Source organism: Pipra filicauda, unplaced genomic scaffold, assembly GCF_003945595.2.
Source record: "Pipra filicauda isolate LSUMZ 115617 unplaced genomic scaffold, ASM394559v2 scaffold45_size4122338_pilon, whole genome shotgun sequence".
In the NCBI taxonomy this organism is placed as follows: domain Eukaryota; kingdom Metazoa; phylum Chordata; class Aves; order Passeriformes; family Pipridae; genus Pipra; species Pipra filicauda.
The window spans coordinates 3858517-3872271 of record NW_024104598.1 but is presented as its reverse complement, the minus strand read 5'-3'; the positions used below and the strand labels follow the sequence as shown (position 1 = coordinate 3872271).

The 13755-nt window shown below is 54.5% G+C and overlaps 1 protein-coding gene across 1 annotated transcript; it reads left to right on the top strand.

The window, feature by feature from the left end:
• The first annotated feature begins 5297 nt into the window (after window positions 1-5297).
• LOC113986329 (SITS-binding protein-like) lies at window positions 5298-13749 on the top strand. Its single transcript, XM_027717948.2, has 10 exons — window positions 5298-5756; window positions 7496-7667; window positions 8405-8609; window positions 8738-8888; window positions 8971-9150; window positions 9582-9850; window positions 10302-10438; window positions 11487-11608; window positions 12659-12838; window positions 13483-13749. Exons 1-10 carry the CDS (start codon window positions 5298-5300, stop codon window positions 13654-13656), a joined length of 2049 nt encoding a protein of 682 aa, XP_027573749.1. The 3' UTR covers window positions 13657-13749.
• The last annotated feature ends 6 nt before the right edge of the window (window positions 13750-13755 follow it).

Sequence of the window (13755 nt, the reverse complement as noted above, 5' to 3'; positions counted from 1 at the left end):
GGTTATGGGGTGCAGCTGCTTTCTCTTGGCAGCCACATCTTTTATCAGCAGTTGTGCCTTGTTTTAAGAAAAAAAATAGATAGTTCGGGCTTTTTGAAGGCTTTTCCTGGAGGAGCAGCACATGGATCTGGCCCTGCTGCAGCTCCAGCCCCATTCCTGGGGTTATGGGGAGAGCAGAGCTGCCAATGGCCCCTCCCAAGCAGGTGCTGCCTTTGGACACCCCAAATCAGCACCTCCACCCCACTCTGAGGGATCTGAGCTCAGAGCAGGAACACTGAGGGTGTCTGAATGCTACAACAATCCCTGGATTTAAGATGCCTGGGCTCAGTCTGGGAGTGCAAGGGGGGTGAGTGCTCCATGGAGGGGTTTTCCTCGGCACAGCGGGCTCCTCTCTCCCCACATTAGCAAGTTTAGGGAATATTGTGCATTAGGGTTTGGTCCCTGCCTCCTTCTCACCACCTTGGTTATTCCCAAAATATCGGGCTGTGCCTGGAGGGAGAGGGGACAAGGGATACACGGGGGCTGTTCCTATCCCACCAGCACCAACCGGAGTTGGCAGCTGGAGCTTTGGACTTTCCAGCTAGAAAATTATCCATCCATGGGTCACTGTGGGTGCTCTGGGCTGTCCCCCAGACCACCCTCTCCCCAGAATCTGCTGCTCCATGTGAGACTTCCCTGAAAGCACGGATGGGCTGTGGATGGACACAAAGAGCCCCCTGTGTCCGGGTGCTCCTGGTTTGGGAGACATGATAGGGATGGGAAGGGACAGTCGTCCTGCAGTCACTTCCAAGGGCTGTTCCTGTTGGTAAAGCTCCATTGTCATTCCAAGTCCTGCTGCTCATTTGTTGCTTTATGAATAGCTGTGGAGTTCATGGAAACCTGGAATTGTTTTCCAGGAGGAAATCTGGGCTGAGATTTGGGTGTTTTGGAGCCGTATCACCCTTTTTGCTTCTTTTTTCTTTTAAAGCGATAAATGTCCCAGCTGGAATAAGAAGCACAAGGCTTCCTAAGGCATGGAGAATTCCAGCACAAGCCAAAGGCTTTTGCTGGCACTGAAAGGAAAGACTGGGAACTGCAAGGGGAAGGAAAACCGACGGAGAACACCCACCACAGCACATCGGCTGGTTTATTCCCGGGACGGATTCTGAAGGCACCTTCTCCCATGAGACAAACCTTGGGAGAGCGGGAGGACAGTATATCCATGTACATCCGTGCTTCCAGCTTCAGGTAATCCACCCTGCCTCACCACTGTGTCTCCCAGCTTGTGGATATCATGGGAAAATGGATAAAAAGTGGGGCTTTGGTGTAGTGGGTTTTTGGTACCACAGGATCCGTCCCCCCAGGGAGAGTTTGGGATGAGGCTGCTCCACTTGACTGGGGAAAGTCAAGGAGAGATGCCAAGTCCTGGAGGGCTTTGCTGCTCCCACCAGTTTTCCTTTGCTCTTGGCCAACCCACACAGCTTTCCTTTATTATTTTTTTTTAAACATTAATATTTATGAAACCCCAAACCAGCCTCCCCTGGAGGGTCTGGCCGTGCTGCTGGGAAGCTGTGGCTGTAATTGCTGGTGCTTCAAGGCTGTAGGAAAATATTGATGGAAAGGGCTGGTCCTTCCCAAGTGCAACCCCACACACATGGAAAATCCCTGTGGCTCTCCGTGGTCTCTCTTTTTCCAGCCAGACTGAAAGGTGACAACAGGACTCTTAAAGGATGTGACGTGTGATCCACAGGGTACACGGTGAAGAAAGCCTCTCTTAGGGGCTGCTGATCCTAAATCCCAGGGGGAATAACCCTTAATCCCTGTTTTCTGGGTGTTTCACCAAAAAAGCTTGGATTCCCGAGCTCTGCTTATTGGTGCTCGTGGGTTAAATGTCTTTCCAAGCCTCCCACTCCATCCTTCCCCGGGGACCTATTGGTGCTGCATCCCAAACAACCTCGAGGGCTGGCAAATCCCAGAATCCTGGAATGGTCCCCTGCCATGGGCAGGGACACCTTCCACTATCCAGGTTGCCCAGAACCCCTCAGCATCCCTGGAGCTTGGAAAGCCCCGGGGGATATTAAAAGGGAAACTTAAGGTCCTTTCAGCCCTGCAGAGTCAGGAAAGGAGGAAAGATGCTCCACTTTGCATAGGAGGAGACTTAAGAATGTATAACAAAACCCCAGCTACTGGAAGCAGGGGGGCAGGACACTCTCCTGGAATCCAGGAGCCACCCCAAAATGATGGGTTTTTTTCCTGTAACGGGCCAAGGCAAAGTGGTTTTCCTTGGCAGTGTGAGGAAGATGAAGGGAGGCTTCCTGCTGCTCGCGGGAGCCGCCTCGTGCTGCGATCTGTGAGGGGCAGGAAAACTCCCAAAACTGTTCCTCCTCCCAAAACACGGCAGTTCTGGGAGGGAAGAGGGCTCAGCCCAAACCCTGCCCACGTGCAGCGCTGGGGGGGCGGGGGGGGTGCCCAAACTTGGCCAAATATTTTGTTGAAACCTCCAGCAGGACTTTTTCCCCGGGACTTGAGATGCTTTTTAAGAAAAGCTTTTTTAAAAAATCCCCCTGTTTCCTGAGATCCCACCTGGGTTTGGCCCCTCCGCACACCCTTCCCCCTCTTATCCCGCTGCATCCGCACCACCGGACATGCCATCCCGGGGTTTCTCTAATCCCACCTTGGGGGCCCCTCTGCCATCCCATGGATGTGATTTAATCGTGGGCCATGTGACAGAGCTTTGCCTTGAGCTGCTGCAGCCAAACACCACCGTTAGTCGCCCCCCCCCCCCAGCCCGTTTTAGGGTGGGAAACAGGGAGTTGCAGATCCCTGTGCAGCTTTTGGACGCTGCTGTTGCATTCCCTTCTTTCCCCTGGACAGAGGATTAATCCTTCCCAGTGCACCAGGACTCCAGGTCATCACAAAGATCTTTATTTTTTTCTCTCCTCTGCCCCGTTTCTGAAGGTTTTGCAGCCAAACCAATCCCTGCCTGGGGCACATGGACCTATAAAGCCTCATAAAATGGTGGCAAATCCCACACCAGTAATTCCATCAGCTCCGGCTGATGCTGTGGGTGAACAGCTCTGAATGACCATGGGGTTTATTCACTTCTACTTGTTCCCCTTTTCCAGGTCGTGGGGTGTGTTGAGCCCCCCGAGTGCCTGTAACTCCCCTGGTGGAAGGAGCACCCCTTCTTCCTTCTTTTTTGGATGTTTTCCCCTTAATTTTAACTTGTTTTAGGGTGCCACGGGATCTGTGACCTCCTCACTTAGTGCTTCGCACCCAGCCCTGCTCTACCTCCTACAGCTTTGCTTAACCCCTCCTGATCCGTGTTCCCAGGGGATTCCCAGCTCCTTTGGGATGGACATCCACTGTCTCACAGCTCACACCCAAGTTTTTGGGGCAGCCTGACTCATCCTTTCTCCTTATCCTGGATCCATCCTTCTCTCCTGCTCCAGAGGCCCAGGGAGAGGCTTGTCCCAACACCATCCACCCATTTTCCCTCCATCCCACACTGGATGTTGCCCCAGCTGGAATGAAAAGTTGATCCTGATGGGGAAAGGTCCCTCCAGGGAATTACTTTGAGCCACGGATGAGAATTTTCCTGGTGGATTTGGCTGTCCTGGGATTTTCCCAAAGAGCAACATCAGAGGTGAGCAGAGCTTTGGCCTTGGGGTTCAGGGCTTGGGATTGTCGGGGTTTGGCCTGGATGCACGATGGGGAATTGCTTTTAAATCCCAGGTTTTTTTATATCTTGGCAGCCAACAGGTTGTAATATTGCTTGGAAAACCCAGGTCTTCCCTGATCACCTGTAGGCAGGGTGGGATAAGCGTGAACGGTGACTGGGGCATGGAAAATGGATGGAAATCCCAGATTTCCATTTTTTTGCACTGATGGGGTTTGCAAGTGTCTCAGGAAGTTGCTTCCCTCTGCTTTGGGGTGCAGGCAGCACCCTTACCTGCAGCTCCCATTTTGGCAGCCTTGGAGATGATCTGAGGGGTGTCCAGTGGCTTTTGTGAGGTAAAAAACAGGGATAGAACCCCCAAAAATATAACAGTAACAACCGCAAAATCCAAAGCAGCAGAAGAAGGAGTTCTCAGCACTGCCAGGGCTTCTCACGTGTGGGTTCACAGGTGCGTGGTAAAGGCTCAACCAGAGCCGCCTCAAAAACTCGGCAAAAAAAAAACAAAAACCCTTTAAAATTATTCCCCTGTAAAGAAAAGCCTTTAAAACTTATTATTTTTAATTTCCTGCCCCTGTCTCTGATGAACAGCCACCTGTGGCTACGTGCAAGCTGCAGGGGAGCGGGTGGGAGGGAGGGAGCTGGTCTTAAGTAACACTCTTGAGTTAGGCTGGATCAAGTTGCCTCGGCTCGACCTCGGACGCAGCCAGGAGGGAAAACTGCCCTGGGAAACAGGAGGAAAACCTGCTGCTGGCGGGAAAACCGGCGGGAAAAATCATTGAGGAGACTTGAGAGGCTGCAACAGCATCCCTGAACCTGCCTTCAGGTAAAGAAATGTGGGGAGGGGGCGGTGGGGGGTGTAGGGGTGGGTGTGCTGTGCCAGGGGAGTCGGCACCATTCCCAACCTGCTGTCGGGCAGCGGGATGGGGGGGCACCCTGAGGTGCAGGAACAACAAGTGCCACCCCATGACACTGTCACCACAGGTGACCCCTTACCTGGGGGAGCACCAGGTGCCCGTTCCCTTGGACTCACCCAGCACCTGGACCTTGCCCATGGGTGTTTTTTGCTCTGCGCAATATCCAAATACTTTTCCAGGGAAGAGAGAAAGGAGACGGAAAGAGGATGTTGCATCCCCCCCCCCCTCTCTTTTCTCCAACCATCCTGTGATATTTTCCTGCACCCCTGGCTATTTCCTGCTGCTTCCAAATGGAGCAGTGACTTGATGCCAAACCCCAGGGATCAGCAGAGGCTGGAGAACAGCCCCGCTTCCCACCGGCCACGGCCCCATCTCCCTCCCGGGCTCTGGGCCACGCGTGTCCTCCTCCTCAGTGTCACTGTGTGGGTGCTGTCAGCCGTGCCAAGGGGCTGAGCTGGCTCCAGGACAGGCTTTGGGAGCTGAGCCTCCGTCACCGAGCCCAGCAGCAGGATCTGCCGTGGAGGAGGCTGTGGAAGGGACTCCTCTTACCTTCGGATCGGTGCGGAGAGAACAGAGCTGCAGCTTTCCTTCTTTTAAACCGTTTTTTTAATGGAATTAATTTTTTGTACATGCTTTTGGAGCGGTCCCAGGGAGTCTTTTGGAGCAACCCCAGAGGCTTTTCTTTCTCGTGCCGCTGCAGGAGGGCTGAGAAGCGGAGCATCACCATGCCCCTCTCCCGCCACACCGGCCAAATCCCAGAGTCCAACTGGACCTTGGGCTTCAGGGAGATGACGGAGCCCTGGAAAGGCGCCGTCGGCTGCCTCGGCGTGGCCGTCTTCTTCGCCATGACCATCGGCATCATCTCCTGGCAGGCCCTGGAGCAGTCCCCGGAGGAGTGGGTGCTGCGCGGCCGGGCCGGCGGGATGCTGTGGGAGCGCCGGCGCGGGGCCCTGGTGCTGCGGGCGCTGCCGGCGGGGCGGGCGGTGGCGGCGATCGCGGTGGGCGGCGTGCCGGCCGCCGAGCCCCCGCCGCCGCGGGACCACTGCTGGCACGACGGCGGCCAGTTCTGCTACTCCTGGGAGGAGGACGCCGAGCTCCGGCTCTCCCTGGAGCCCCCGGCGGGCCCCGGCACCGAGTGCTACGGCGTCCGCTGGACCCCCCTGCGCCCCGACGTGACGCTGAAGGTAACGGGGACCCCCCTGCCCAGCTCGGCATCGTTCGGGGCCCAACGAGCCAAAGCGGGCAGGGTCTGGCCTGGCAGGATTCCCCAGCTCCCGTGGAGCTCCCCAGCTCCCACAGCCTCCAGCGACCGGGTGGGAAAAGCCTTTTGGAAGCATCGTGACCTGATGCTGAGCCCCCCAAAACCCCGAGGGGCTGTGGCCGGTGCCACGTTGGAAAAGCCTTTTGGCGGCATCGTGACCTGATGCTGAGCCCCCCAAAACCCCAGGGGGCCCTGGTGGTGCCGTGTTGGTGACCCCGGGGTGGGAGAACTGTGTTTATATGGAGACAGAGTAAATAACTGCTGGAGACAATGCTGGCGAGAACCTCGGGAAGGTCCATTCCAACACAGACACAATGGGCAGCTCCCATGGGATGGGAATAACCCACTGAGGGGGGCTTTATTTTTGGTATCATTCCCTGTTTTGTCCCTCGGTTAAACGAAAGCAGGCTCTGAAAGGGAGCGTTAGGAGGGGATGGAGGAACCCTGTCAGAGTGAGGTGTCCGGTTGTGGGGAGCCCCCAGGACAGGGAGGAAAGCAGGATGGGGCGGTGTGGGACGGGGGATTGTTCCCCTTTAGCTGTAAATCACCTGTTGGCACCATTTTGGGTGGGTGGAAGGTGTTGCCTGAGCACAACCCCTGCGTACGGGGCTGGGTCCCCTTTGCTGGCGTTGGTGTGGGGTGTACGAGAGGATGAGCAAGACAGAAGAGGCTTTTCCCCACTTTTTTTAAAAAAAACAAACCATTGGAAAATATGATCCAGAGGAATCTGAGTTTAGGACAGGCTGTTTTTCCCTCTTTTCCAGCTGGTGTAACGAGTTCAGCTGACACCTGGTACATCTATTCCGAGCCTCCAGGGTTTCCACTTTAATAATTTACACCTCCTCTCCCCACCTCTTGGAGAGACTTAACCTCTCTGTGCCCCGAGCTCAGGGCTCCAGGAGGCTCCGAAGCCTTGGGACTGGGAATAAACAGGGGGTGGGCTGAGTTGGGGTTCTTCAGGTCTCCTCTGCCTGCCCCAGCCTCCCTCCACGGCCCCAAATCCTCGGGATTTCGGGGAAACCCGTCCCGCCTGGGAAGTCACGCGGACTCTTAAGTCCTGCTGATCCCTTGACTTGGCAGAAAGGAGAAAGTTTTAGAGGCTTTGAAGTGAAAACTGATGGTTTCTGGCAGGAGGCGGGTCAAGGATGGGGATGTCCCCGGGCACAGGGTCCTGTCAGCCCTATGAGAAGTGTCCCAAATCCCCCAAACTGAGTCTCGTTGAGGGAGATTCTTGTTATGAGCCCTTGGGAAGCTGTGCCTTGGGAGAGAGCACGTGTCCCTCCAGGGATGCCGTGGTGCCATCGAGGTGAGGGCTAAAACCTCCCTCAGGTGGGGGCAGTTGCAGCTGTAAATTCGTGCCAGAAACTCTGGGAAAAGCGGATAGAAAGGTTAATGTCTTTAAAAGTAAAACAAACTAAGAAGTAAAGCAAACAAAGAAAAAGCACCAAAGAAAGAAAAAACAACCAAACAAAAACCCCAAACAAACCAAGAAACCCCAAACAGATTTCCCAGCTGGGCTCCTGAAGGTGAATTTAAAGCTCACCCCATTCCACAGGCAGGGACACTTTCCACTAGCACAGTTTGCTCCCGGCCTCACCCAGCCTGACCTTTCTCCTCACCTTGAGCGTTCCTTGCTCTTTAACGACGCTCTCCCGGTTGCAGGATTGCTTTTCCATGGCCAATGTCTCCTGGTACGGCGGGCCAAGCATCCGTGCCCAGCGCTGGCCCCTCAACGGCGCCGAGAGCCCCGTGCAGCCCTTCGTCAGCGGAGACCTTGGCACCAACCCCGACGGCTTCGGGCCTGTCCTGGACAGGTACTTCTTGGGCTCGACAGGTAATCACAGCCTTCCCTGTCCCCTGTCCTATGGCTTCAATCCCTGTGCTTCCCCATCCCCCTCCTCACCTCCAAAGCAGCTGGTTTAAGAGCAGCGTAGATGCCTCCAAGAATTAAATATCCTACAAACGTAATGACAACCGGCAGCAGGATGTGGCACTGCCTGGATCCCACACCGCCTCATCCCTGTGGGAAAGGCTGTGATACTGAACCTGAGTGCCTGAGGATGGCACGGTCCAGGTCACCCCGGGGACATCCTGTACTCTTCACGTGTCTGGGATTTTTTTTTCTTAAGTCTGTGCCCATTGCTGCTTCCTCTATCTCCGCTTGAGCGGCTTCACAGCTCCCCGATGCTGCTGTGGGATGCTGGATTCAGGCAGGAGTTCAGCTGCTGTTGTCGTTTTTGGGTGGACATTGGGATTATTCTGCAGAGCACTGAACTTTGGGTATTCCCCCAAATTTATCCAATGACCCGCAGCTGCCCTGAACTGCTGCAGCCACCCTGAACTGCTGCAGCCACTGCATGCTGAGCAAAAAAAGGCAGGAATGGGAGAAATCTAGCCCTTGAAAGGCATTTTGGAGGCTACAAGGGAATAGCAGGAACAGAATGGGGACGGTCGGCATGGCTGGATCTGCGGTGGGATCAGTCGGGGAGGTCTTGGCAGCGCACAAGTGCCAGGACTGGGAGGAGCCGGGCGCTCGCCGAGACACCGAATTCCCCTCTTTTCTCCCCCCAGGAGTGACGGTGACGGTGGCGCCCGACGTGCCCCTGCTCCTGTCGCTGGAGAGCCACCGGCACTTCTGCCTGGAGACGCCGGCGGGCCGGGCGGAGCCCCTGCGGTACCTGCTCTGCATCGGCACCGACGTGGCGGCCGCGCACCGGCACAGGGGCAACCCCCCGGCGGGGCCGGCACGGGCACGGCCGGACACGGCGCTCCTGGGGTGGGTGTTCCCTCCTCCCGGCGATGGGCATCCTCCCAGGAGCCCCAGGTCGCTGCCCGGAGCATCTTGTTCCGGCCCAAAACCGCGACACCACCACCACCCACCCCCCGGCTTTTCCCACCCCGCAGGTCTCCGATGTGGCGGTACCACGGCCCGGAGGGCTCCGCCGCCAAAATCAAGCGAGGTTTGAGGTCGCTGGTGAGGAGGTTGAAGCGGCACGGCCTTCAGGAGGGGGTCGTGGCCCTGGGGGAGCGCGGCACCGCCATCCTGGCCGCAGCGGTACGAGCGTCCCCCCGCGCCCACGGAGAGCTCGGCATCGCCGCTCCCACCGACCACCCCTCCCTGCCTTTCCCTCCCGCAGGAGCACGTGCCCTCGGAGCGCTGGAAGAGGCAGGACCCGGCCCTGGTGGAGCCTCTGCAGCTCTCCATCACTCTGTCCCCCTACGCCAGCATCACCTCCCCGCTCTTCCTGCAATCCCTGCACCGCGGCGAGGCCGCGGGATACTGGCTGAGCCGCCAGCCCCGACCTGGGGGCAGCACGGTACAGGATACAGGACCCCCCTCAACCCTAAACCCAAAAATTAGCACTGGATAAACCCTCTCGGGTTTATTACTTACGGGGGGAACAGCCCAGCGCCCCTGTGCTGGGGCACAGCAGTGCTGTGGGGAGCAGCTTCTCTCCTGGCTCCTACGGAAGCAGCTTGGAAATTCCCACACTTCCAAAAGATTCTAAAAAGTTGCCCGTGTTCAGAAAATCCCTCAGCTCCATTTTTTTTTTTGGTTTTTGTGGTCAGTTTAATGATCAGCCACGTTGCCACCCACTGGGGGGGTTTTGGGGGGGAATCGAGGGAGGGTTGACACCTTCACGTGCTGCGCCGCGGCGCGGGGGCAGAGTGGCATCCCCCAGCCTCACACCCTGGAATAAGCAGGATATTTTATGGATCTAACAGCCACTTCCGTCCTCATCCTCAGATCCCGCTGCTGACCACCTGGAAGGGGCAGCTCTGTGCCCGCCTGAACGTCACCAGCGAGGCGGCGCTGGCCTGGTACCTGGCACGTGCCCGGCGCCTGCGGCAGGTGCTGGGGGCCACACACGTGGCCTTTGAGGGAGTCGAGGGTAATTCCTTCCTGGAGCAGGATGTCCCACCTCCCGCCGAGCTGGCAGGTGATGGATACACCAGGGTGTTGGCGGCAGCACTGGCGACACTGGGCAATGGCACCGTCGTCAGCGCCGGGGCCGGGTGGGTACCGGGGACAGGCTTTGCTGGAGCCAAGGGGTGTGTGAGTTCCTGGGGGATGGTTGAGGGGATGTCCTTGGGATGCCAGGAGTGCTCAGCACCCAGGGAAGTGGCACGGAGGTGGTCCAGGGCAGCATGTTGGAGTCGATGATCCGTGTGGGATCTGAGGTTGGTGAGGCCCTGGCACAGGTTGCCCAGAGAAGCTGTGGCTGCCCCATCCCTGGAAGTGTCCAAGGCCAGGCTGGACGGAGCTTGGAGCAACCTGGGCTGGGGGAAGGTGTCCCTGCCCATGGCGGGGGTGGTGGGACTGGATGGGCTTTAATGTCCCTTCCCACCCAGACCATTCCAGGATTCTCTATCTGACCCCAGTGACTGCCAAGCCAGCCAGGCATTGTGGAATTTTGGCTCCTGTGATCCCTCTAAGCACCTCTAAGGGTTTGTTTTGCCTCCCCAGCTCCAGTCACCTCCCTCTGTTCGTCCAGATGAGCCCCCTGCGCTCCGACTGGAGCCACGCGGGGCTGAAGGGGCTGATCCCCTCCGTGCTGCACTACAGCCTCTTGGGCTACAACTTCTTCATCCCTGACACTGTAGGTAAGGATTTGTTTGGGTTTTTTCGTTATTTCTGCCTTTTCCTCAGTGATTTTTGCGGAGTTTTTCGAGGCAGGAGGTGCATTTGTACCTTAGGTGTGCTATGGGAAGGCTTGGAGCACTTTGCTCCCTGATTTTCTGTTCTGCTGGTTTGGTTGGGATGAACGTTACCAGGGAATCAGCTGAGGAATTTAAAAACAAAAGAACATGCTGTAAATATTACCAGGCAGCCCCATCAGCAGCCAGGTCTCTGGGGATGCCCTTTGCAGAGCTCCACCACAACCCACCCCCCCAGGGCTTGGCTTGGGCTAAATCCCACCCGGTACAGCCAGGAGGGAGCCCTTAGCCAGGATCCACATCCCCAGGCTCCTGGCTGGGGAGTGGATGTTCCTAAAGCTCAAGCAGCTGTGCTCCAAGTTTGCCTTTCTGCCCCGAAGCACAATGGCTGGAGAAATCCTTAAATAAACACGTTATAAAAGGCAAGAAACAACCTCTAATCAGGGCCAAGCGGACTGTTGCCCCTTTTCTTGGAGCGGACGGGGTTTCAGACCTGGAGAATGGAGCTAAATAACAGCCCCGAAATAGGGGTTGGAAGCAGTTTTTTCAATTTGGCCTCTATTTTTAGCCTGTTTTCCTTAGAAAATGTGGCTCAGGCAATCCCAGCACGGCAGTTCCCACCCCGACGGACACTGAACCCCTCGACTTATTCCAGGGAAGCGGGACGGGAGCGCAGGTCCCCCTGCATGGAGAGGGTTGGGGTGTTTGCTACTGGGGCACGTGGCCCCTTGGGTTGTGTCCCAACATTCTGAGAGCTGCAAAAGCTGGGAAAAGCCTCTGGGGGGAAATGGGCATTTGTGGATGGCTGGGAGAGCCCTCGGCTCGTGCCGTTTCTAGGGAAGCTGGGGCAGGTTTTTGGAGCGACGGCTCCCAGGGATGCTCCGGCTCCTGGGGGGGGGCTTTAGGCACCGGAAGGGGCTCTAAGTGTTCCCAAGAGCCGCCTTTTCCCGTGGGAGGCCCCTGAGCAGCCCCACTGAGCCCTGTGTTCCCGCAGGAGGGAGCCTGGCCGGTGACTCCGCGGGGGACCCGGAGCTGTTTGTGCGGTGGCTGCAGGTCGTGACCTTCCTGCCCGTGATGGCCTTCGGGTCCCCACCCTGGCTCTGCTGTGACTCCTGGGTGTGTATCCCTCCCCCTGACCAGGACGACACCGGCTCTCTCATGAGGAAAATCCGAGGGATTTAAATGGAAAGGATTTATGGCCATTATCAGTGGATTTAAATGCACATAAATCGGGTGCATTCGTAGCCATTATCGATGGATTTAAATCCACTTAAATCCATTTAAATTAACAGATTTGTATCCAGTTGTCGATGGATGTAAATCCATTTCAATCCAAGGGGTTTATATACAATATCAATGGATTTAAATCCATTTAAATCCAATGGATTCATATCCATTATCAATGGATTTTATCAATTTAAATGCAGCAGATTCATATCCGTTATCAGTAGATTTAAAACCAATGGGTTTATACCAATTATCAATAGATTTAAATCCATTTTAATCCAAAGGATTTATATCAATTATCAAGGGATCTAAATCCATGTAAATACAATGGATTTAGGTCCATTGTCAGTGTATTTAAATCCATGTCAATCCACTGGATTTGTATCCACTGTCCATGGATTTAAATCCATTTAAATCCAATTAATTAATATCCATTATAATGGATTTAAATCCATTCAAATCCCATGGATTTATATTCATTATCAATGGATTTAAATCCATTCAAATCCCATGGATTTATATTCATTATCAATAGATTTAAATCCATTAAAATCCAATTAATATTCATTATAAAAAATTTAAATACAGTGGGTTTATATCCATTGATAATGGATTTAATTCAAATGGATTCACATCCACTATCAGTGGATTTAAACCATTTAAATCCAATGGATTCATATGCATTATCAATTGAGTTAAACCTGTTATCAATGGATTTATACCCACATAAATTAATATCCAATATCAACCCTGTTTGTACCTTGTTGGCTGCCATAACTTGATCAGGACATTGGAATTCAGTCACCTCTCTTCCCAAGGGAATATATATATATATATATATATAAAATTTTTATTTATTTATTTATTTTCATTTTTCCCTGCCTGCTTTGCTGTTTCCTGGATGTCAGACTCCTCACGGATTTCCCTCTGACCCTGCAGGTCCTGAACCTGACCCGCCAATGCATCCAGAGGCACCGGGACTTTGTGCTGCCGCTCCTCCTAAAATACAGCGAGGAGTGGCAGAGTTTGGGACACCCCATCTTCCGTCCAGCCTGGTGGCTCAGCCCCACGGATCCGACCGCCTTCACCATAGAGGATGAATTTCTCATTGGAGATGAGGTGGGAATTCTGCACCATCCCGTGAGCCCAGCTCTGCCGAAACACAAACCGGAGCTTCGTAGTCAAGCAGATTTAAATCCAAGCCAAAGCAGCTGGTTGATGTGGGTTTGGGGTTTTTCCTTTTTGGAAAAGCTTGGCTTTCTTCACAGAACTATTATTCAGGGCCCTGGAAACCTCTTTCAGCTTTGGAAGTGAAATGATTTAGCAGGAATTCCTCCAAGGGGGAATTCAGCTTTGGGTATCCAAGAACTTTTGGTCTTCTATATATTTAAAAGGAAAAACTGTTTAGCACACCTTTGCCATGCAGGAAGGGAATAAAAAAAAGGGAAAATCACAGCTTTTTCCAGTTGATAAAAACAGTTGTACAACTATTCTAGTCTCAGAATGCTGGATACCGCTTTTCCTGTAAAACAAGGGAAAACAGTTTTAAGGCCAGGTTGGACGGGACCTGGAACAACCTGGGATAGTGGAAGGTGTCCCTGCCCATGGCAGGGGGTGGAATGAGATGGGCTTTAAGGTTCCTTCCAACCCAAACCATTCCAGGATTCCCTGGTGACCGTCTCATCCCCACACGTACATCCCGCCCAATCCACCACCTGCTAAAGTTCTTTTTTCTTTCTTAATTTTTTTGTTTTTCACTGCAGGTCCTGGTTGCTCCGATAACAGAAAAAGGACAAACATGGAGGGATGTCTTCCTGCCTGGAGAAGGGCACCTCTGGCTGGACACCAACTCTGCCCGTGTGTTTGATGGAGGCACCATCCTCAGGAATTACTCTGCCAGCCTGGCCGAGGTGCCCGTGTTCGTAAAGACCTCCTGAATCCAGCCTGGGCAGCTCCTGGACGGTGACCTCAGAGAGCAGCACTGGCCACAGGCTCTTCCCTGACACTTCCAGACTGTTTGCACTTTTCCAAGAGCC

Bases quoted from the DNA above. Each gene is read 5' to 3' on its own strand.
- LOC113986329 (XM_027717948.2), top strand. From the start codon at position 5,298: ATGCCCCTCTCCCGCCACACCGGCCAAATCCCAGAGTCCAACTGGACC. The intron at 8,889-8,970 runs GTACGAGCGTCC...TCCCTCCCGCAG, and splicing joins CCGCCATCCTGGCCGCAGCG to GAGCACGTGCCCTCGGAGCG. The intron at 9,851-10,301 runs GTGGGTACCGGG...TTGCCTCCCCAG, and splicing joins GTCGTCAGCGCCGGGGCCGG to CTCCAGTCACCTCCCTCTGT.